This window comes from Carassius carassius, chromosome 18, assembly GCF_963082965.1.
Source record: "Carassius carassius chromosome 18, fCarCar2.1, whole genome shotgun sequence".
Taxonomy (NCBI): Eukaryota; Metazoa; Chordata; class Actinopteri; order Cypriniformes; family Cyprinidae; genus Carassius; species Carassius carassius.
In genome coordinates, this window is record NC_081772.1 from 11,306,383 (window position 1) to 11,330,070 (window position 23,688).

Sequence of the window (23,688 nt, forward strand, 5' to 3'; positions counted from 1 at the left end):
AATGTTGTTTGTCCTACCTCATTTCTGTTCCATTTAACTAAGGTGATTCTGTAATTGTTCTTTTTATATGCTAGAAACACATAAAACTTCACAAATATATTTGTATTTGTCTCCCAGCCCTTCTCTCTCACACACATACACAGAGAGCATTTTATGAGAAAGAAAATAATTGTCAGATAAACTCAGAAAACTGAGTTATCCATTTGATTAAAATTTATCGCTTGAAATTAACGATAAATAAAATAATACTGCTGTGAAAATTGAGACCCTACATTTACAAATTTAATGAAACCAGAAAGCAGCTCAAGCTTGTGTCTGAGGCAATAATGTTGATTTCTTTATACCAGCAAGGTAGGTTTCAATCATCTAAAGTGATATTAAAAGCCCTCCATGTTCTTTGATAAAGACATGCCGGTTCAGGATAACTGGATATCTATAACTTTTCATCAGAACCTCAAGTTACGCACTAATGCACGATATAAATATCAGGATAAAATAACATTAAACCTATGTATAACACAAGATACTTAATATACAGATGCACGCAAACTATATATTATGAATATTGCTCTATACCTCTGAAAGTCACTTTAGCGATGCGGTCCCCCTTTCCACGAAGCTCCGTGACAGTCTTCAGGTACACTACTAAAGCCATTTCAGCTTAAAATAAGATAAAATAAAAAGACTAAAATAGGATAAAAAATGTTTAATCACAGAGACCGCGCATCAATCTTGAGCAACGCTGCATAACTTCTTATAAAATCATATCCTAACTGCTTTTATTCGCTACATAAAACCGGGAAAAATCCTCTCATCTTATATACTGCACCCTCTGTGCGGAATAACATAAAAAGAGCAATTAATAATTTAAAAGCGTTCATTTTTTTCTAGCTTTTCTATACGCACATGTACATTCGTCAGTTCCTGCTCCGAGACTCTTTTCACTCTGCGATGCGCCTCGCCACTCCGCTCGAGCGCAGTGTGATGACGGATGACGCCAGCATGGGGCAGTCGCTCACAGTCAAAGCTCTTTATCAGGGAAGGATTCTTGCAGAAACCAGATAACATTAAAAACGCTTTTTACTAGATTTATTATTCGTCAAGGCAAAATCATAGTTCCCTTTCATAAGTCACTTTGATGCTGCGGTGACGTCCCCGTATGGGAACACCCCTCGGTGTGACGAATGTCTGAAGCCCTATACCATCCCGCCATTCCTATTGGCCAAATAGCGCTTGGCACAACCCCATGCATGCGTACGCACCGTATACCTGGGTGCCGCGCGCTATTTCGCTCAGATTTCATTTCCTTCAGGAAAGCGAATCATCTGTGCCCTAGGAATCATTCGCGTTCTCAGCGGTTTTCTCCAAGCAGTGTTAACTCCTCTTCGCAGACACGATGAAATTTCTCCAAATTGTTTTGAGAGGCGGTCACTTCGGTGGTGGATAAATTTAGGGCAGTGAAACAGCAATCAGCCGCCTTCCGCCAGCTGATTCCTCGCAGGCCCAGGGAGGTTGACCGCCAGCAGGCACCCGCGTGTTCTCGCTCAACCTCCTCTCACCGCCAACGAGTTGCCTCACGAGAAGAGCCTTCACTTATGGCGCCCCCTCGTAAGGATTGGGGTCCTAAGGTTTTTCCACCGGCTCGCCAGCGACAATGAAAGAGGTTAGACCTGAGCTCGATGGCTAATGCCTCTCGTTCTCGGGCCCCGAATAGCAGCTGCTGATACTCTCGCTGCTTTCCAGGGACTGTGCCCTCCACTAGAGAGCGCTGTTGGACTGCTTTTGCGCATCCAACCCTCTCACTGCAGTCCCCACACTCAAACATTGACTATCTCACTGCAAAGGGAGCTTCGAGCAGCATTGGATCGAGTTATCATGCCAAGCGTTCCCTCAGACACTCTGCACAATTCAGCTTTCAGAATCCATGGGTTCAAGGGTCTGGCAAAGAGGGCCCGTTTATGACGGCTCACATAGCCGACGCTTTTTCGCTAGCGGCAGAGCCCGATGATCATCTTTCTGCCGTGGATATGCTTCAGGATTATACACAACGAGACGCAACGACTTTGATGCATGCGCTTCCCCTGCTTACGAACGCCGCAAGCTTTTCATGCCCGGACATTTTAACGCGTATGAAAAGGCAGAAGGCGGAAATCTTGAAACCGCTAATGTTGTTTCGGGCCGCGTGGGAACGCTTGCCCGGCATTTCACAATGGTTGTTACACACAATTTGTCACGGATACACCATTCAGTTTCGAAAAGGCCCGCCTCCTTTCCGCGGAATTCTTCCCACGGTTGTGAAGTACACCCCTCTCAGATGGAGTCAGGTTTTTACAGCCACTATTTTGTTGTGCCAAAAAAGACGGCGGGTTGCGACCCATTTTGGATTTACGCCGTTTGAATCTTGCACTCAGGACGAGCAAATTCAAGATGTTAACGGTAAAGTCTATTTTGTCTCAGATTCAACCAAACAACTGGTTTGTCACGATCGATCTGAAGGATGCATATTTTCATAGTCAGATCATCAAGAGACACAGGAAGTTCCTCAGATTCGCTTTAGAGGACAAAGCGTATCAATACCACGTTCTTCCCTTTGGCTTAGCTCTGGCTCCCTGAACTTTTTCAAAATGCATGGACGCAGCTCTGGCCCCGTTGCGGCTCCAGGGCATTCGCGTGTTGAACTACTTAGACGATTGGCTGGTGTTAGCACAATCGCAGACTCAAGCATACTCTCACCGGGATCTTGTGCTGAATCATCTAAATAGCCTGGGCTTATGCCCGAATTTCCAGAAGAGTGTTCCTTTCTGGAACAGACTTGGACTCTCGCGCGATGACAGCAAAACTATCTCTCCCGCGCGCTCAGTCTATTGCGTCATGCGTTCGTCGCTTCAAAGCGGGTCGCACAGTGACGGTGCACTTGTGCCTCAGATTTTTAGGTCTGATGGCAGCGGCATCCCCTGTAATCCCTCTGGGATTACTTCATATGCGCCCTTTTCAGTGGTGGACGAAAAGTCGGAACATTTCACCACGTTGTCTTCCGCATCGGACTATTTCGGTGACACGGAGGTGTGTTATGTCAATAAAACAGTGGATGTCAACCGAATTCCTTCTAGCCAGAGTTCGGCTGGGGATTTGTGCTTCCCGAGAGACTGTCACGACGGACGCGTCTTTGACGGGTTGGGGAGCTGTTTGTCAAGGGCGCCCAGCTCACGGAGTGTGGACGGCGACACAACGCAGTTGGCATATAAACAGGTTGGAATTACTGGCAGTTTTTCTAGCTCTCCAGTACTTCTTGAATCTGCTGATCGGCCGTCATGTACTGCTCAGGTCAGACAACATAGCAGTTGTGTCGTATCTGAATCATCAAGGAGGATTACGCTCTCGCCCCCTGTGCAGGCTGGCAAGAAATATTCTTCTTTGGTCTCAGAACAGATTTCTGTCGATCCGAGCGGTTCATGTCCCCGGACTTTTGAACTTCGGAGCGGATTTGCTATCCAGACAGACTCTTGAACAGGGGGAATGGAGGTTGCACCCCCAAACGGTGGTTTGGGGGAATGGTTTGGCACCCAAGGCCAGATCTATGGAAGCTGTGGGCGTGGCCTCTGAGCGGAGTATGTCCCGGTCTTTCTGTTGAAATCACAGAGACTATAATGAATTCTAGAGCAGCTTCTACAAGACGCTTATATGCTTTCAAATGGAAACTGTTTACGACCTGGTGTGGAATTCGTAATATGGATCCAGTTTACTGCCCAGTGGCTTCAGTACTGGAGTTCCTTCAGGACCGTTTCTCTGATGGAGTAACGCCAGCCACTCTGAAAGTTTACGTGGCAGCCATTTCAGCTAACCACGTATATATAGATGGTGCCTCAGTGGGCCGTCATCCGCTGGTTTCTCGTTTTATACAGGGTACGTGACGGCTGAGGCCTTTCCGCCCTGCACGAGTTCCTTCATGGGATTTATCCATTGTGTTGCAAGGTTTATCAGGGCATCCGTTTGAGTCCTTGGAGATTATACCGGATAAAATCCTGACTCTAAAGACAGTTCTTCTTGTGGCTTTATCCTCCCTCAAGAGAGTTGGGGATTTACAGGCTCTTTCTGTTTCACCCTCGTGCATGGAATTTGCACCCCGACTCTGTGAAGATATTGCTGCGACCAAGGCCTAATTATGTCCCTAAGGTCGCTTCTAACCCTTTCCGCTTTCAACAACTGCTTTACTCCCTGTAGAGGCGGGGTCAGGAGTTCTGAGTCTTTGCCCTGTCAGAGAGCTAAAGACTTATGTTGATCGAACAGCCCCATGGCGTGAGTCTGACCAGCTGTTTGTCTGTTTCGGACACAAGAATAAAGGCCATGCTGTCACAAAACAACGCATGTCCCATTGGCTGGTGGAGGCAATATCTTTAGCCTATGAAGCGCGCGGACTCGCTTCGCCCTTAAGAATTAGAGCTCATTCCACGAGAGCAGTGGCTTCTTCACAAGCTTTTCTCAGTGGATCTTCTATGGATAATATCTGTGCTGCGACAGGATGGTCCTCACCGAGCACTTTTATCAAGTTTTACAGTCTGGATGTGAGGAAGGCTCCTGGCTCCCGGGTTCTCTCCGCTTGAGCAGATGCTTCCTTGGATCACAGCTATCAGGTATGTCAGGCGTTATGGTATAGGGTTCCCATACGGTGACGTTACCGCAGCTTCGAAGTGACCTATGAAAGGGAACATCTCGGTTAAGTATGTAACCACGGTTCCCTGAATAGGGAACAAGATGCTGCGGTCCCGGCCGTTCCACACCTTGATAGCATTCTTCTTCTTCAGTTCATGAAATCTGAGAGAAATAGCGCGCTGCACCCAGGTATACAATGCGTAAGCATGCGTGGGGTGGTGACAAGCGCTATTTGGCCGATAGGATTGGCGGGATGGTATAGGGCTTCAGACATTCGTCACACTGAGGGGTGTTCTCATACGGTGACGTCACCGCAGCATCTCGTTCCCTATTCAGGGAACCGTGGTTACATATGTAACCGAGATGTTTTGATATATTGTATATTAGCATAAATTTGACAGACTAGCTATTAATAAAAACGAATGCTAGGTTGCCGTTTTGTTGTCTTATCTGTGATGCAAGTCATGCAGGTATTTAGACATTGTGACGGTGGATTAAGGAAAGTCTGGAAGCAGATGCGAGTTAACTAATTTCTCAGGTAAAATACACTCGGGAGTCACCGGACGGACGGAGGGATCAAAAAGACGTGATAAAGAGTCGGGTTTGACATTCTTGGAACCCGGGCGGTACGATAGGGTAAATTAAAAATGACCGAAAAAAAGTGCCCACCGAGCCTGCCTGGAATTGAGTCTTTTGGCAGTTCTAATTTATTCTAAGTTCTTATGTGCGGTGACATGGATGGGGAGAGACACAGGAAGGACAGGAATGTTCAGGTGATGTGCAAGTGAAGAATCAATGAAATTACCTTCGGCTCCGGAGTCCAGAAGGGCGTGACACTCGTGATGTTGATTCTTCCACCGCAGTTTCACCGGAAGGAGGGTCGATGATGTAGGTGAGGACTTCTCAGCGGAGATCCCACCCGATAGTAGCCTCAAGTTTACTATCGGGCTGGCTCTTTTACCGGGCATGAGTAGGTGTTATGAGCAGAGCCTCCACAGTACAAACACAGTCCTTGGGACCTCCGCCGTTCCCTCTCCCTCCGGGACAGCCGAGCTCTACCCATCTGCATGGGCTTGTGGTCGTCGACAGAACCGACCGTGTTCTCTCGACTCAAGCGCCCCCTAACAGGAGAGATGGTAGATCTTGAAGGACTGGGTTGGCGGCCCAAGCGATTAATCTGTGCGTCAACTCGTAGAGCCAGTTCAATGAGTCCGTTGAGAGTGGGGGGCAGCTCGAGGAGCTAGATCTCTTGCTGAACACGGTCGGATAACCTATGCAGGAATCTATCCCACTGCGCCGCCTCGTTCCACTGGCACGCGGCCGCCAGGGTGCGGAACACGATGGAGTAGTCGGTTACTGAGGAAGAGCCTTGACGGAGTTCTGAGAGTCGATGAGTGGCTTCCCTGCCGGTCGCGGCCTGGTCGAAGACTCTCCTCATTTCCTCAGAGAGGGCGTGGAACGAGGCACAACACGTGTGTTGGTTTTCCCACACCGCCATCCCCCATAAAGCCGCCTTGCCAGACAATAATGTGAGCGTGAACGCTACTTTAGAATTCTCAGTAGCGAAGGTGCGGGGCTGTAGGGCGAAATGCATTGAACACTTAGTTAAGGAAGTTCTACAAAACGCTGGCTCACCCGCATAGTTCTCTGGCGCCGGAAGTCGCGGCTCAGGCCGGAAGTGGTCCTGGGGAATCTCCCGGGGGACGGACGGCGCAGGCGGTGCGATGGGCGCAGTGGGAGACGTTAGTTGATGGATCTGCTGGGTGATCTCGGACACCTGTGCCACCAGCGCTTGGACACCGCGTCCGGTGTTTGAGATGCTCTCCTGCTGCTGATCCATTCTTTTGACGCTGTGATGCATGAAATCCGTGAGTGTATTGGTGCTCGCTGCTTCCATGGTGGTGAGATCGTTATGTGATGGTGGATTAAGGAAAGTCTGGAAGCAGATGCGAGTTAACAGATTTAATGGGCTGAGAGGAATACAAATAGACAAACTGTAATAACGAAGAGCTAGGATCGAAGTGCAATGAAAGAGTTTATTGAGAGAGCGACGACACAAGTCTCTGTAAACGGGAACACAGGTTGCTGCAGGTTATGCAGGGAAAAGGTAGAGGGTCCTCGATGAATGGGTCAGTGGCTCTGTCTTGATTTAGTGAACGGCTGGAATGCAGCAGGTTAACGGGGAGACCGGCTAGCGGAGCCTTGACCTCTCGTCCCCACGTATTGGGCGGCCGCTATGCTCTGAGCGCTGCTCAGGTAGATCCTCGACAGCGGTAGGGCTGGACACAGTAGAAGAGAGGTTAATAGGCAGTGATAAGGTGTAGCTGACCTGAACCTGACTGTAGACAGGACCGTGACAAGACAAGACGGATACAGCAGGGTTTGTAGAAAGCCACCAGCATCATACTCCGATGAAATAATCCGACAAATGGCAAGAAAACAGAGGACATTAAATAGCAAGCGAGTTAGAGAGGGAACAGGTGGAACGGATCAGCGAAAAGGCTACAAATGAGAAACAGCTGAAGAGGGAAAGGGAAAGAGTGAGGTAATGACCAGCAGAGGGAGGAAAAGGAAAGGAGAGACAGAGGGGAGAACCAGACTCATAACAGTGCCCCCCCCTCAACGAGCGCCCCCTGGCGCTCTCGAGGGAGGGGTCTGGCTGTTCCGGAGGAAATCATCAATGAGAGAGCGATCCAGGACGTCCCGGGAGGGTACCCAGCTTCTCTCCCCAGGACCGTAACCCTCCCAATCTACTAAGAATTAATGGCCACGACCGCGACGACGCATATCAAGAATCTTGCGTACAGTGTAGACAGACGTGCCAACGGCCTGAATAGGAGGAACGGAAACACGAGAAGGAACGCGAACGACTGATTTAATGCAGGAAACGTGAAAAACCGGGTGAATGCGCCGGAGCTTAGGAGGAAGCCTCAACATTACCGTGACAGGATTAATGACCTTGGAAATCTGAAAAGGTCCGATAAAACGGGGAGCTAATTTACGAGACGGTGCCTGGAGAGGCAAATTGGTAGTGGAAAGCCACACCCGTTGACCACACACGTACCTAGGACTCTTGACGATACGTTTGTTAGCATTGCTTAGAGTGCGAGCCCTAGACCGACACAGGGATGCTCTCACCCGTCTCCATGTACCCTTACAGCGTTTAATAAAAGCCTGAACGGAGGGAACGTTGGACTTGGTCTCTTGCGAGGAGAACAGGGGGGGTTGGTATCCCAGACAACAGTGAAACGGCGATAGACCAGTAGCAGAGGACGGGAGCGAATTGTGAGCATATTCTGCCCAAGGTAATTGTTCGACCCACGAGGAGGGGTTCCGAAACGCCAGGCTGCGCAGCAACCGGCCGACTATCTGGTTTGTGCGCTCCGCTTGCCCGTTGGTTTGGGGGTGAAAACCTGACGAGAGGCTGACGGACGCACCAATCAGACGACAGAATTCCTTCCAGAATTGAGACGCGAACTGGGGTCCACTATCGGAAACTACGTCAGAGGGAAGCCCGTGATTCTTGAAAACGTGAGATACCAGTACTTGAGCGGTCTCCTTGGCAGAGGGGAGCTTAGGGAGCGGTATAAAGTGAGCGGACTTGGAAAACCGGTCTACCACCATGAGAATAACAGTATTACCAGCCGAGGGAGGAAGGCCGGTAATAAAGTCAAGGCCAATGTGGGACCAAGGACGCAAAGGAATGGGAAGTGGTCTAAGGAGGCCGGCAGGCGGAGAGTGACCAGACTTAGTCTGAGCGCAAACAGCGCAAGAGGCCACGACGCGACGTACATCGGGTTCTAAAGTGGGCCACCAAAATCGTTGACGGACCGTAGCTAACGTGCCCCTAACGCCGGGGTGGGCAGTCAATTTGGAAGAGTGGGCCCACTGAATTACAGCCGAGCGAGCGGAAACCGGGACAAAAAGGAGGTCTTTAGGAACGTTATGCGGAGAAATAGAATGGGACAGTGCGCGCTTAACGAGCCTCTCTATACCCCAGAAAGCGGCACCAATCACTCGCCCCGGAGGGATTATCTCCCGGGGCATGGGGATGTCGCCAGAGGGGTCAAATAGACGAGACAAGGAGTCTGGTTTGACGTTCTTAGAGCCAGGTCGATAGGAGATAGTAAAATCGAAACGAGCAAAAAATAACGACCAGCGTGCCTGGCGCGCATTGAGTCTCTTGGCAGAACGAATGTACTGTAGATTTCTATGATCAGTCCAGACTATGAACGGAACGGTAGAGCCCTCTAACCATTGTCTCCACTGGTCTAACGCTAAACGAATGGCCAGGAGTTCACGATCCCCCACATCATAATTCCGTTCCGCAGGCGAGAGGCGACGAGAAAAAAACGCGCACGGATGAATCTTATTATCAGAGTCTGAACGTTGAGAGAGAACGCCCCCAACGCCCGTCTCAGACGCATCAACCTCGACAATGAACTGTTTGGATACATCAGGAGTCATGAGAATGGGCGTGGAGGTAAATAGATGCTTTAAACGATCAAAAGCCCGCTGAGCAGACTCAGTCCACCTGAAGCTGGTCTTATTCGATGTGAGAGCGGTAAGGGGTGCGGCTATCTGGCTGAAATTGCGTATAAAGCGCCGATAGAAATTGGCGAATCCAAGAAAACGCTGCAACGCGACTCGCGACTCAGGAATGGGCCACTCGGTAACGGCTTGTACCTTACCAGGGTCCATGCTTATCCCCCCCGCTGAGATTACGGAACCAAGAAAGGTGACGGTGTGGGCATGAAACGTGCATTTCTCGGCCTTAACGAACAAACGGTTCTCCAGGAGGCGCTGGAGAACACGGCGAACATGTTGGACATGAACCTGGAGAGACGGCGAGAAAATCAGAATATCGTCTAAATAAACGAAGACGAAAACGTTAAGCATATCTCTCAGAACGTCGTTGATAAATGCTTGAAAGACTGCAGGTGCATTGACGAGGCCGAACGGAAGCACCCGATATTCAAAGTGCCCAAGAGGGGTATTGAAAGTGGTCTTCCATTCGTCCCCCTCCCTTATGCGGATCAGATGATACGCGCTACGCAAATCTAACTTAGTGAAGACCCTAGCCCCCTGTAAAAGCTCGAACGCGGATGCCATAAGCGGCAGGGGATAACGATTCTCAACAGTAATCTTGTTTAGCCCCCGGTAATCGATACAGGGCCGAAGAGAGCCGTCTTTTTTCTTTACAAAGAAAAACCCCGCACCTGCAGGCGAAGACGATGCGACAATTGTTCCCGCGGCTAACGAGTCAGACAGATAACTCTCAAGAGCTTTGCGTTCAGGACCCGTTAGAGAATACAAACTACCATGAGGGGGCGAAGTACCGGGTAACAGATCAATACTACAATCATAGGGACGGTGTGGAGGAAGAGAAGTGGCCCGGGACCGACTAAAGACCGCCCTCAGATTGTGATACTCCTCCGGAACCCCAGTCAAATCGGCCGGCTCCTCCTGAAAGACAGAGATGGGAGAGACAGAAGGGTTAGCGGATAACAGACAATTGACATGACAAGACAGGTTCCATGACAGAATACTATTACTAGACCAATCGAGGTGAGGATTATGTCTGGCTAACCAGGGGTGACCTAGAACTAGCGGGGCGTAGGGGGAATGAAAAATTAGGAAGGAAAGGGTCTCATGATGGTTACCAGAAACGGTTAGAGCTAACGGGATAGACTGAAGGTCGATACTGGGCAGAGGACTACCATCTAAAGCAAAAAGGGGTGTGGTCTGCTTACGGCTCCTCAACGGAATACCTTGTCTACGTGCCCAAGCTTCGTCGAGGAAATTCTCCTCAGCTCCAGAGTCTATTAAAGCCTTGCATGAAACGGTGGTACCAGCCCAGCTCAAGGTTATAGGAATGGATGTGCAGGACGTGGACGAGGAGATCAAGGAAGTTGCGCTCGCCAGTACCCCCTCTTCTACTGGCAAGCGTTGGCTTTTACGGGGCAGTTCAAAACAAAGTGACTGGCCGATCCGCAGTACAGGCAAAGTCGATGGATAAGGCGCCGTTCTCTCTCCTTCGCTGATATACGCAGACCGCCCAGCGACATCGGCTCTGGAACCGGAGTTGAGCAGGGAGGAGAAGTCGCTGCAGCCGTAGAACGGGAGGTGGAGTCAGCGCCTCTGACGCGGCGACGTTGATCAAACCTCTTCTCCACCCGGATAGCGAGATCAATGAGTTGGTCGAGACTCATAGGTAGCTCGCGGGCAATGACCTCATCCTTGACCTGAGCGCTCAGTCCCTCCAGAAAGCGAGCCGTGAGGGCTGTTTCGTTCCACCCGCAGGTGGTCGCGAGAGTACGGAACTCTATTGAGTAATCCACCACGGATCGTCCTCCCTGACGGAGTGAGGAAAGCTGGCAGGAGGCCTCTTCACCATGGGCCGAACGGTCGAATACCCGCAACATCTCTCCCTTGAAAGTATCGAAGCGCATGGTATATTCCGCCCTCGCCTCCCACGCCGCTGCTCCCCAATTGCATGCACGCCCAGTCAGAAGGGAAATGACATAGGCAACCCGGGCTCGCTCATGGGCATAGGTGGCTGGTTGGAGAGAGAAAACCACCTCACACTGCGTGAGAAACGGACGACACTGACTGGGCTCTCCACTATAGCACGGGGGTTATTCACACGCGGCTCCGGTGTATCAGGCGTCCCAGGAGAGGGCGGAGAAGCTCTCCGGAGCAACTGAACCTGGGTGGATAAATCAGATAGCTGAGCGGCCAGCGTCTCGACCACACGACGAGTAGCGGTAAGTTCCTCATCATGTCTTCCTAACATCGCTCCTTGCAGTTCGACAGCCGTGTGAGTGGTTCTTTCCTTAGCTGGATCCATGTTGGTCGGATTATTCTGTAATAACGAAGAGCTAGGATCCAAGTGCAGTGAAAGAGTTTATTGAGAGAGCGACGACACAAGTCTCTGTAAACGGGAACACAGGTTGCTGCAGGTTATGCAGGGAAAAGGTCACTCATAACAGAAACGGCAAATAGCTAAGAACAAAGGATAGATCACGGGACGGTCTCCGTAGAGGGTCCTCGATGAATAGGTCAGTGGCTCTCTCTTGATTTAGTGAACGGCTGGAATGCAGCAGGTTAACGGGGAGACCGGCTAGCGGAGCCTTGACCTCTCGTCCCCACGTATTGGGCGGCCGCTATGCTCTGAGTGCTGCTCAGGTAGATCCTCGACAGCGGGAGGGCTGGACACAGTAGAAGAGAGGTTAATAGGCAGTGATAAGGTGTAGCTGACCTGAACCTGACTGTAGACAGGACCGTGACAAGACAAGACGGATACAGCAGGGTTTGTAGAAAGCCACCAGCATCATACTCCGATGAAATAATCCGACAACTGGCAAGAAAACAGAGGACATTAAATAGCAAGCGAGTTAGAGAGGGAACAGGTGGAACGGATCAGCGAAAAGGCTACAAATGAGAAACAGCTGAAGAGGGAAAGGGAAAGAGTGAGGTAATGACCAGCAGAGGGAGAAAAAGGAAAGGAGAGACAGAGGGGAGAACCAGACTCATAACACAAACAAACAAAGATGCTGAGGAGACGACACTTTGTGGTGGTGGGAAGGAGGTGAGGAATCCGGATGGTGGCGGAGAGAAGGTGAGTAGTCCGGATGATGATGGCGAGTAGGCAGCAGGAGAAGATAGCACAGGAACTGCGGGGAATAGAGCCGAAGGTAAGTGTCCGTGGCTGAGTGAACGTGTGGAGAGTGGATGAGGTTCTAGGGAAAACACAGACATCCAACGCATACAACACTAAAGCCAGACGAACAGGGTAACCACATCAAACAAGTAACAACGATCTCACAAACACAAGACGTGAGACAAGCCAATATATAGTGGATGAGTAATGAGTGGCAGCTGTTGCTGATGACAATTAACGGAGACGCCCACAAGCTAATCAGTGCAGACGCGAAACAGACAGATTTCACCACAAAGTGCAAACACCCCGAGATCACGGTTTACCAACCGTGACAGACGTGCAGCAGCGTATGATCTGATAATAGTTGTAGTAGGCTATTCTTATCTACTCAGCCATGACTTTAAGATGAAATTGGACTCTCATTACGCATAACACAGCCTACATCCCATCGTCTTTGATGCCCGAGGAAAAACATAGCTTATTTCTTATTTTGAGTGCAGAAGAGTTTTTTGAAACATTATTTGTCACCTTGGATTGATTTTCAGGGTTAAGTTTTGACATTCAGGGACATTGATGAGAGTACTTTTCTTTTTTTGTGTTAATGTTAATGTTAAATATATAAATCAATTAATTGAAATATTTAAACTTGAATTAACAGTTATGGCTGCTACCCTTTTTCTGTGTTTAATTTCTGACCCTGTAGCAGGTCATAAAACAATATTACAACACCTGTTAATATTAAAATTGCTGCATCATGAGCCCCCATGTGCAAGACAATATCTATACTGGGTCCGATACAACATTGATTTCAAAAGACAGAAGGAGATCAAGGACTTCAACATGGTCAGAATAAGCATTAAGATGTGATTATAGATCATGTTCTAAACTGATATCTCACTGATTATAAATGAACATTTTGGACTTCTCTTTTCCCCAGCTGTCACAGAAGCACAGGGAATATTACAAAGATAAGACTGGCACTGTGCAGCCTGTCAATTACGAGGATTAGAAGATCCCTCCAGAGTCAGAAATGTACCTTACTAAGCCATAGCTATTTTAGTTTATATAACTATTTTACATGTTATCATTTAACTGAGAACCAAGAATGTAAAATATGCATTTATAGTATGTGCCTATATGAGACATTTAAGGTCAGCATGAAACATGATCAATTGTAAACGACTTCCATGTTGTGATGTATTTATGAGTGAAACTGTTCATCTAACAAGAAAAAAAGGGCAAAAAACAAAAAGCAAGTTATGAAATTTTGATTAAAGTACAAAGTCATGTATATGTGTCTGTGTTTGTGTGTTATGTATATAATATTTAATTATATAATTGTTTAAATAATATATATTACTTTTTATAATTAACATGCATTAAAATAAGTAGGGCTTATTTTGCAGTCTGTGTTCAGTCACAAACAAGTCTCAAGGGATCACTAATTACATTTATTATGTTTAATAAAAAATAATAATAAATGAGAAAAACATGTTGCTCTTTTTGTGCCTCTTGATTATCATACATAATTTATGTATAGATGTATACTTCCATAGGACAGGAATGTTTTAAGGCCAATATGATAATGATCCATTGGCTATTTTGTTCTTTGCAGTGCATACCGTACACTTTAAAATCGTATCTTAAACTTTTGACTTTTTATTGTAAAAATAATTTATTTTAGAGGTCATATATTATTTAGGTATAATATATATATATATATATATATATATATATATATATATATATATATATATATATATATATATATAAGCATACTGTTTAGAATTTGCTTAGTGAGATTGCTTCAGTTTGTAGGCGAATTCCAAATTGCGCGCATGCGCATATAATTTATTGTCTATAATTTTAGAACTGAATATAAATTACAGTAGCCTACTGATTAAATACAAACACCATAACTTAATATACCAATTACGCTTAAGTATTACCACGAGTACAGAATAAGGTTTGGGTAAACACGTTATAAAAATAAACAGAGCACTAGTGAGTTCTACACCAGAGGAAGTGTTTCCAAATACTTTCCATCGCCTTGTTCTGGAAATATCTGGGTTGCCCCAAGTCCCATTCGTCCCCAGAAGAGGGAGACAACGTTTGGGAAAGAGCGCACAGACTGACGGTAGCTGACAGCGGAGCATCCGAGCATCCCATAACCTTGCTTCCCTCAGTGTAGCGGATTGCCGTGATACTGAAGCACTGTCTGCAATGTCTCCTGCACGGGCACGAGCTCTTCTCGGGCTCCTGGTTACACTCTGCACCCAGAGCCCACTACTGTCGGGTAGGTCAATCTGCTTATCTCAATAATTCACAAAATCAAGCTTTGTATTATATTCAAATTATGTATAATTTAAATTTAGAACTATTTTAAAAGTAAATCGTTAAGTATATTTTTGTCTAGTAGCTTATAATTGCCAGGGCTTTCTGTAATGATGCTGTCATCTTGTACTTTAAAGATTATTTCAAAGCACTTATGACCAATGGCTTGAATTAATCACCTGCGGTTTGTGAATCTGGACGTCTAAGTCCTGTTTTTGTTATTTAAAAAAAATTTCCAGCACTAATAATGCATGATGGGCAAGACAGTAATTGAACAGCTAAGCCACAGGCAGGTGCACAAACTTTATATATTTATTTTTATTTTTTAAAAAATCAAGTCAAATATTTAGCCATTTGAATCAGTTTCCAATAAGGTGATCATAGAAGTATGTCTACATGTCTACATGTACGTGTATGAGATTAATACTTACTGTACAACATCGACTGATGCTAATGTCACCTTTGCAATTACAGTTTTCTTACAATGTCACCTTTGTAATTACAGTTTTTCTTTGGTACATTTCTCAGATCAGAATTGAAATTCTCAAAACTACCTGTTCAATTCTCACATCATTGTGTCACTTGTGCACTTCAAAAAAGCAGTTTCTCATATCTTTGAACAAGTTGCAAATGCTTTGGTACATCCATGCAAATTATTATGTACAATTCTCTGTTGTTTCCTACATTATCAGTTGCTAATGTCATGTTGCTCGAAATTTATTATATAGTTTTCTGTGCAATAGTCGTACCCCCCAAAACATCGAGTCTTTAGTTCATCGTATAAGTCATTAAATGCAAAATGGTTAATCTAGTTGTCATAAACTGCCAAGCACACTTTTTTTTTTACACATTATTATTAGACTGTTTGTCAATCTGGCATGAATTGTGCAAGTGAATATTTACTAATGAGGAGAATGTAGATGATAAACCAATGATAAACTATTTCTCTGAAATAGCTCAAAGGTTCATCTCATGAATCTTCAGTTGGAAAGCTTATACAGTATAGACAGAGGACAACACAAGAGTTACAAATTCTGAAAATTGACTTATTTTCATCTTTGTGCCCATATTTCTTTTTCCTTTTCTATATCACAATGACATTGTAAAGGTTTTTTTTTTATGGCCAGACCACTAGTAAAAGTGTAACTGGGAATTCTATCCAGTCTCTTTCAATCAATATCCCACATACAGTAATGTGTAAATTTGTACTTTTGAAATGGATATATGGCATACATAAGCATATTGCATACTGTTCAATACAGTAACTGTCATCCAAAATGTTGCCATAGTTTACATCAGAACATCTCTCCAGAGTACACTGTTATATTGACAACATGACTAAGCAATTTGACTGTTATTTTTGTGCAAGAGACTGGCTTTTGCAGGTAATCCATGGTGTTTTGCTATTTGTACGAGTTGTTTTGAGAAATGCACTTACTGTTTTGCAAATTGTGAGTTTAATTCGAGAAATGTACCAAAGCGACTGAGAAAAACTGTAATTTCTGTAGCTAATTTAGTAGAGTTTGTGTGCATTTAAAAATCTATATATCCTGATTGGTTTCCCTATACATACAGACAGACAGACAGACAGACAGATAGACAGATAGATAGATAGATAGATAGATAGATAGATAGATAGATAGATAGATAGATAGATAGATAGATAGATAGATAGATGGGATGTAAGTGCAGTTCTTAGTAAATGTTTTATCAAATTAGAGCCAGGACAGGAAGTACTGTTAACCTCTTTAAAAGGTCACAGATGTTTTAGAAATTATTTCGCTTTCAGCTCTTCAAATCAATTTTAGCCACATTTTCTCTCCCTCCACATCTTTCTTTCACCCTGCCTGTCCCACCTAATTCTGAGGAGAATGCAGTGAACCAGAGGATTCTTGGATGAGAAAAGTGGTAGCTAAGTCCTACTGAGCTGTTTTAGCTGCCACGTTACAACGGGTCTTTTCTTTCTCACTTGCTCTTTCAAAGTGTTTTGGAAATGTTCTTTATATGAGGTCACCCCAGTGCTGCCTGGGACTGCCATCAGCAGCTGCATTTTATCCAGTATTCTTCTCTTTTCCTCTTCTCTCCATCTTCAACAAAACAAAATACATTCAACACAACTAAACCTTGAAGCCACCACCTGCTCAGATATGATGTAGACAGTAAAACAAAGAAAGAAAAAAAACCTTCTAGATCTTAGAATGGTGCCCAACTGCAGCTTCAAAACCGTTCCAGACATCCGCTTGACAGATAAAAGATATATTGGAAGGAATGAGTCTCAGGGTTTTGTTCCACAACCCTGGACTTTAACATCAAGTCTGTTGATATTCCGGTAAGAATGAGCTTATGTTGTGAGGTAAGAGCTCTGCCAGAGAGTGAGAAGAAGAGAAGAATCATGCCCTGACCAGCTACTGGAATTTAATCATGCTCAGATATTAACCAAGGAATTTGCGGAAAGTCTTTGATTGACGTAAGCAAGGCTGGAGGGTTTAGAATCTGTCGATAAGTGAGTGTGCTATAGTAGCTGGCACAATGCCCACACTCAACCTGTCACTCAGGTGCTTGAGCATTGTCTATCATCAGATTCCCTCTTATGAAACACCTGGGTATTTTGTATCTCAGGCGGTCTATCTAAAAGCTATCTATTGTTGACTCAAACAATAATACACTCTAAATGCTTCTTACATTTGTGTGAATGTCCTCCAGGCACCTGAATTAAAATAATAAGCAAAGAGTATGTTTGTGAGAGTTTATGTATGCCTTTTACTGAGAAAATTATGTCAGAGCAGCAGGTGCTTGCCCTACAGGTCTTTCCAAAAGAACTGACAAGAGGACTACAGGGCATTTACTTTTACCTTCCTAATAAAGGAATGGACAATGGCCAAGGGCCACTATGAAAGAGTTTCAGGACAGCTGACAGTTCTTACGTTCCAACAATCTTACATTTGTTTTAAGTATGTACATGTGATTTTATGCCTTGCTAATCTAAATATTAGATTTTCTGTGATTTATTGAACACTGATTTACGAATTCTGCTGATGGAAATATGTCGTCAATCAAACATCGATGTCAGAATTGCGTTAGCAAATTGTGATAGTCTTGGAAACATCAGTTAGAATAGGTTAAAAATTACAACGTTTATTTTTTAATAGCTGCCATGAAGTCAATTTGTAACATTTCCAGCTATTACTGCAAATTAAAAGCAATACATTATTTGTTTTAATTTAAAAAAATAACAATGTTTAAGAAAAGAATGTAAAACATGAAAGAATGTCCTTATCTGACATTAATAATATAAAAAAAATCTGTAACCCACTTTACCAGGGGTTTAGTGAAAATTTCTTCACACCCCCAACATCTTTAGAGACAATATCACCAGTCTGTGTTTTTATATAATCGCAACCATTTTTTTTATTTAAAAAAGTATATATATTTTTTTCAAAATACAATGAAAAACTGACATAACTATTATTATTTTTATTTATTTATTTTTTTTGTCTCCTCAATAGCTGTTGTTTAAACTGATTAATTGAGGAACAGTTCTTAAAACTTCTGGAATCACAGTTAATTATCTTTTATTACTTACTGCAGAATTACCCAAATTTGAGAACCACTGATCTAGGTGATGTCCACTTCATAATACGAGCCTCAGTTAGTTTCCTCCAGTTTAAAATGTTTATTTTTGGAGAAAGATCTTATTCTTATGTCTAACAAGTCTTGATTTAATCAAAATGTGAACCCACCCTACATCATAAATTTTTATATGGGCCAATTCACAGACTGAAGTTGTGTGTGTGTGTGTGTGTGTGTGTGTGTTAGTTGTGGTAAGTGCAATGACGTGTGATGTGGTTCCAGATTATGTGGAGAGATGTTCCATTGCCAATATTACATTATAAAGCTGTGACTTAGAGTCATATGTCCATGTACACTTAAATAAATGACAAGAGATTGATCTCTCTCACTGGACTTTATGCCAGGGTCATACTGTTGTAAAGTAAACTGGCACAGTGATGAGAAATTTTCTCTGTAGGGTTATAAAAACAGCCTAAGCACACTAAAGAATTTCAGACAGTTTCCAGTTTAATTAACTGAGAGCTATAGCTCTTATTGCTCTTGTTTAAGCCGTAAGGAAGTTAATTTCTACAATAGTTCTACATTAAACACTATGACTCCCACTAAGCGAATATTCATGCTAAGTTTACAATTTAGTTTCATTTTCCCTTGATATATGGCCCTCTACATTACATAATTCTGATTGGTCAATCACATAATTGCATGCATTCATTCATGTAGAGCATAATGACCGCTAAACTGTAAATGTGTGGAATATTGTGTAGTCTCATCTGTTAGGCATTACTGCTAAATAAAACTCTTTAAGGTTATATAAGACCTCTTTGCTTAATTTTGTGGTCATGATTTGGGATTTATTTTGTGACAGTCACCCTCAATATCCCATACTTAGTCTAATAGTAGCTTATAAGATTAAGTTAATTCTTGATTTGCTGAACTTAGAAACTGCAATCTTGCAAAAACGAACTTACCAGACTGCAATTGCAATGTGATTGACAGACAACTGTACTCTCTCCCAGGTTCTAAGCCACTGCCGCCACGCAATGTGAAGCTGACCTCAGTGGATAAGGGGTTAAAGGTCACGTGGGATCCACCCAGCGAGTTGGATGGACAGCCTGTTGACAGCTACAGCATCGGCTACGGGAAGTCCATGAAGTCACTGCGCTTCGTCACTGTGGACAAGGACAGACGGTCAGAGTTACTAGAGGATGTAGGTAAGAGTGAAAATCATTTATTCATTCAATTAAAAGCTAGAGACACACATTGAGTACTTGAGCACTATTTCAGGCTCTCATGTGCATGTTGTGTTGTTTTAGAGCCTGGAGTCCTGCATTTTCTCAAGATGAGTGCAGAGAATAAGGATGGGATGAGTAAACCTGTCTACAGGGCAGAGACTCCAGGAGGTGTGTGCTTGTATGTGTGTTTGGATAGAGACCTGCATGTTTCTCTATGACTCTCTATTTTCTTCACTGTTGTACAATGATGCATGACTATATAAAACACAGCATGCACATAAAACACATATGCATGCTTTTAAACACATATGCATGCTTTTAAACTTAACCAAAAAGTGTATCATGTATGTCGTTCCAAACCTCTATGCATTTCTTTGCTTGTGCAGAACACATTTGACAAATGTATTTTTTTTGTCCATTTGTTGAAAGTCAATGAGGTCCAGTGTTGTTTGGACCTCAAGTCTTCTTTTATTTTCTCCAAAAGTCATACAGGTTTGGAATGACATGATGTCAAACTTTTTACATCTAGGGCAATTTCCTTTAAGTATAACAAAACAGGAATCCCTCAGCGTTGTATACATACAGTGGCCCCTGAAATTTTTTTGACACTGTTTAAGTTGAACACAAAAATGAATTACTTACAAGATCAAATATTAAACTTCACAAACTATGGAGATCTACTACCGTTCAAATGTTTGGGGTCTTCTTTTTTTAAAAGAAGTATCTTATGCATGCCAGAATTGCATTTATGTGTTCAGAAAATACAGTAAAAATAATCATATTGTGAAATATTTTTACAATTTAATATAAATATTTTATATTTTTTATATATATTTTTCAATGTAATTTATTGCTGTGATGACAAAGCTGAATTTTCAGCAGCAATTACTCCAGTCATCAGTATCACATAGTACATCAAAATCATTCTAATACTGTATGCTTACTGTCCTTGGTGCTCAAGAAACATTTCTTATTATTATCAATCTTGAATTTTTTGTGATACATTTTTCCTTTTTCTATTCTTTTGCAATATTTTTTTCTGGATTCATTGATGAAAAGAACCGCATTTATTTAAAATAAAAATCTTTTGTAACATTATAAATGTCTTTACTGTCACTTGATCAATGTACTGTAATGCATCCTTGCTGAATAAAAATATTAATTTCTTTGTGACAGACCAGTGGTGTATATATAATTCAAATATATATTTCTAATTTAATACATTTGAAAATAAATAAAGGACAGCACAACAAACCTTTCTTTCATTAATTTTTAACTGTGGCTTAAGTGTACACAAAATTTTACTGGTCACTGTATACATTCTCTGAAAAAGTGCAAAAGCTGTCACTGTGGCAGCACCCTTTCAAAAAGTACTACTATTTATCCCTAAAGTGTGCATATAAGAACCATAAATGTACATATTAGCTGGAGTGCACATTCTAGTACCTAGAGTGTACATGGATGTCATTAATTGTCTAAATTTACACTTTTATTAGCCTCATTTATTTAGACTCTAACACACATTATTATTTGGTTTTTACAAGAAAAATATTTATAACTTTAGTGCTCGCTATGCTTTAAGCTCATTTCACAATATTAAGCCAGACTAGATGGCTAACACACACTAATGTGTAGACTGCAGGGTGTAGGGATAAATAGTCGTTTCTGTTTTTCAAATAACTGGCATCTGTTGAGATTGAAAACCCCAAAGATAGAGCATTTATGTGGGCAGTGCTTGTTTTTGTATCCAACCGAGAGCTTGAGTCAAGAGCCTTAAAGGGTTAGTTCACCCAGATAGCAAAATTATGTAATGAATAACTTACCCTCATGTTGTTTCAAACCCGTAAGACCTCCGTTTATTTTTGGAACACAGTTTAAGATATTTTAGATTTAGTCCGAGAGCTCTCAGTCCCTCCATTGAAGCTGTGTGTATGGTATACTGTCCATGTCCAGAAAGGTAAGAAAAACATCATCAAAGTAGTCCATGTGACATCAGATGGTCAGTTAGATTTTTTGAAGCATCGAAAATACATTTTGGTCCAAAAATAGCAAAAACGACGACTTTATTCAGCATTGTCTTCTCTTCCGTGTCTGTTGTGTGAGAGAGTTCAAAACAAAGCAGTCTGGATATCCGGTTCGCGAACGAATCATTCAGTTCACCAAATCGAACTGAATAGTTTTAAACAGTTCGCATCTCTAATACGCATTAATCCACAAATGACTTAAGCTGTTAACTTTTTTAATGTGGCTGACACTCCCTCTAAGTCGTTGTTTTTGCTATTTTTGGACCAAAATGTACTTTCGATGCTTCAAAAAATTCTAACTGACCCTCTGATGTCACATGGACTACTTTGATGATGTTCATCTTCAGTTCTCTCTTCACAGCAGTTCAGTCAGTGTACTGTTTGAGTGCATGCATTACCCTGGGATATTGGTTTGTTTGAACTCAGAGGGAGTGTCAGCCACGTTAAAAAAGTTAACAGCTTAAGTCATTTGTGGATTAATGCGTATTAGAGATGCGAACTGTTTAAAACGATTCAGTTCTATTTGGTGAACTGAATGATTCGTTCGCGAACCGGATATCCAGACTGCTTTGTTTTGAACTCTCTCACACAACAAGACAATGCTGAATAAAGTCGTCGTTTTTGCTATTTTTGGACCAAAATGTATTTTCGATGCTTTAAAAAATTCTAACTGACCCTCTGATGTCACATGGACTACTTTGATGATGTTTTTCTTACCTTTCTGGACATGGACAGTATACCGTACACACAGCTTCAATGGAGGGACTGAGAGCTCTCGGACTAAATCTAAAATATCTTAAACTGTGTTCCAAAGATAAAAGGAGGTCTTACGGGTTTGAAACAACATGAGGGTAAGTTATTAATTACATAATTTTGCTATCTGGGTGAACTAACCCTTTAAGCCTTGTGTTGTGGTATCCAGTCACTCGTCCAATGCATGTCACATAAAGGTTTTCACTTAATAATGTTTTTTTTTTTTGTATGTCCATGTCCCTCTCTAACATGCAGGATCTAGGCATATTGCTGCTTGTCCCACAGCAGTTATAATAGAATAGCATACATATAATCTTGCAAAAAAAAACATTGGTTGTTTGATTGCATTATGTGCTAAGGTTTTTTATTTATTTATTTATTTATTTATTTTTACACATAATATAATATAATATAATATAATATAATATAATATAATATAATGTAATGTAATGTAATGTAATATAATATAATATAATATAATATAATATAATATAATATAATATAATATAATATAATATAATATAATATAACTCAGTTTCTATTGAGTAATTCAGTTATAAAAGCATCTTATCCATAGTTGATAAGGTCACATGTCTTACTTATTTATTATGCACAGATTTGAATTTGTATGGTAAGGCTAAACAATTTCATCAAAATAAATTACATATACAATATAATTACAATATAATACTAAAAACTAAAATCAATTGTTTTCAAAAGTGAATTTAAGCATAACAACATAATAATGTACAGCATGAAAAATTGAATGTTTTGAGATTTTCTAAAAAAAAATGTTTAAAAATAAAAATTTATAAACTAATTGAATGTGTATTCAATGTTTTAAAAGTGTTTTTATGATATTAATATTAATGCAAAGATACAATATGGCCAATAACTGTTATGGTATATATTGTGCTTCCTTATGTATAACCATGTTGCTCTTTGTTTATTGCAGGGGGAGACTGGGTGAAATTGGATGGTTTTGCTGTCGAGCCTTTCAATAGATCCTCTCCAGGTAGGCCCAATATTTTCCCAGCCTATATTTATGCACAACCGTTTTATGAAGACTTTTGTCAAGCAGTTTCAAGATAAACATAAAAGAGTTATGAGAACATAGTCATGAGAATACAATTTTATGTAAAATCCATCCTTCTTGGAATGCAAGTTCCACTTCAGACAACTTCAAGTTCTTAAAAATGTAGTTATTTCTGTACATTAATGGCAAATGACAGATTTCAGACTTGCAGGCTTCTGGAAAACATCTATGTTGCTACTCCTTTGGGAAAGTTTAAAGTTTGGACGTGTCTGAATGCCAGAGAACTCTGATACACCAAGTTTCTGCAAAGACAATGGCAGTTTGTCAACTGTGAATTTGTTTAAATCAAAACTTTTATTTATCTTCTTTATGAATCCACTGAGCCCATCGGAAGTCAAATTCTGTACACATGAGACCTCTGAAGAG

At 42.6% G+C, this 23,688-nt stretch overlaps 2 protein-coding genes across 10 annotated transcripts in view; one reads left to right on the top strand and one right to left on the bottom strand.

Annotated features, from left to right (window-relative positions):
* Nucleotides 1-856, bottom strand: part of LOC132092367 (otoferlin-like) — a 57,350-nt gene extending 56,494 nt beyond the window's left edge. For all 9 annotated transcript variants that reach the window (XM_059498570.1, XM_059498565.1, XM_059498571.1 and 6 more), the window contains exon 1: nucleotides 577-856. In XM_059498570.1, the coding sequence (XP_059354553.1) occupies nucleotides 577-655 (79 nt within the window). In that variant the 5' untranslated portion in view covers nucleotides 656-856. The remainder of the gene's footprint in view (nucleotides 1-576) is intronic.
* Nucleotides 857-14,500: 13,644 nt separating this feature from the next.
* Nucleotides 14,501-23,688, top strand: part of LOC132092369 (fibronectin type III domain-containing protein 1-like) — a 40,821-nt gene continuing 31,633 nt past the window's right edge. The window contains exons 1-4 of the mRNA XM_059498572.1: nucleotides 14,501-14,609; nucleotides 19,234-19,428; nucleotides 19,531-19,617; nucleotides 23,182-23,241. Of these exons, the coding sequence (XP_059354555.1) occupies nucleotides 14,537-14,609; nucleotides 19,234-19,428; nucleotides 19,531-19,617; nucleotides 23,182-23,241 (415 nt within the window). The 5' untranslated portion in view covers nucleotides 14,501-14,536. The remainder of the gene's footprint in view (nucleotides 14,610-19,233; nucleotides 19,429-19,530; nucleotides 19,618-23,181; nucleotides 23,242-23,688) is intronic.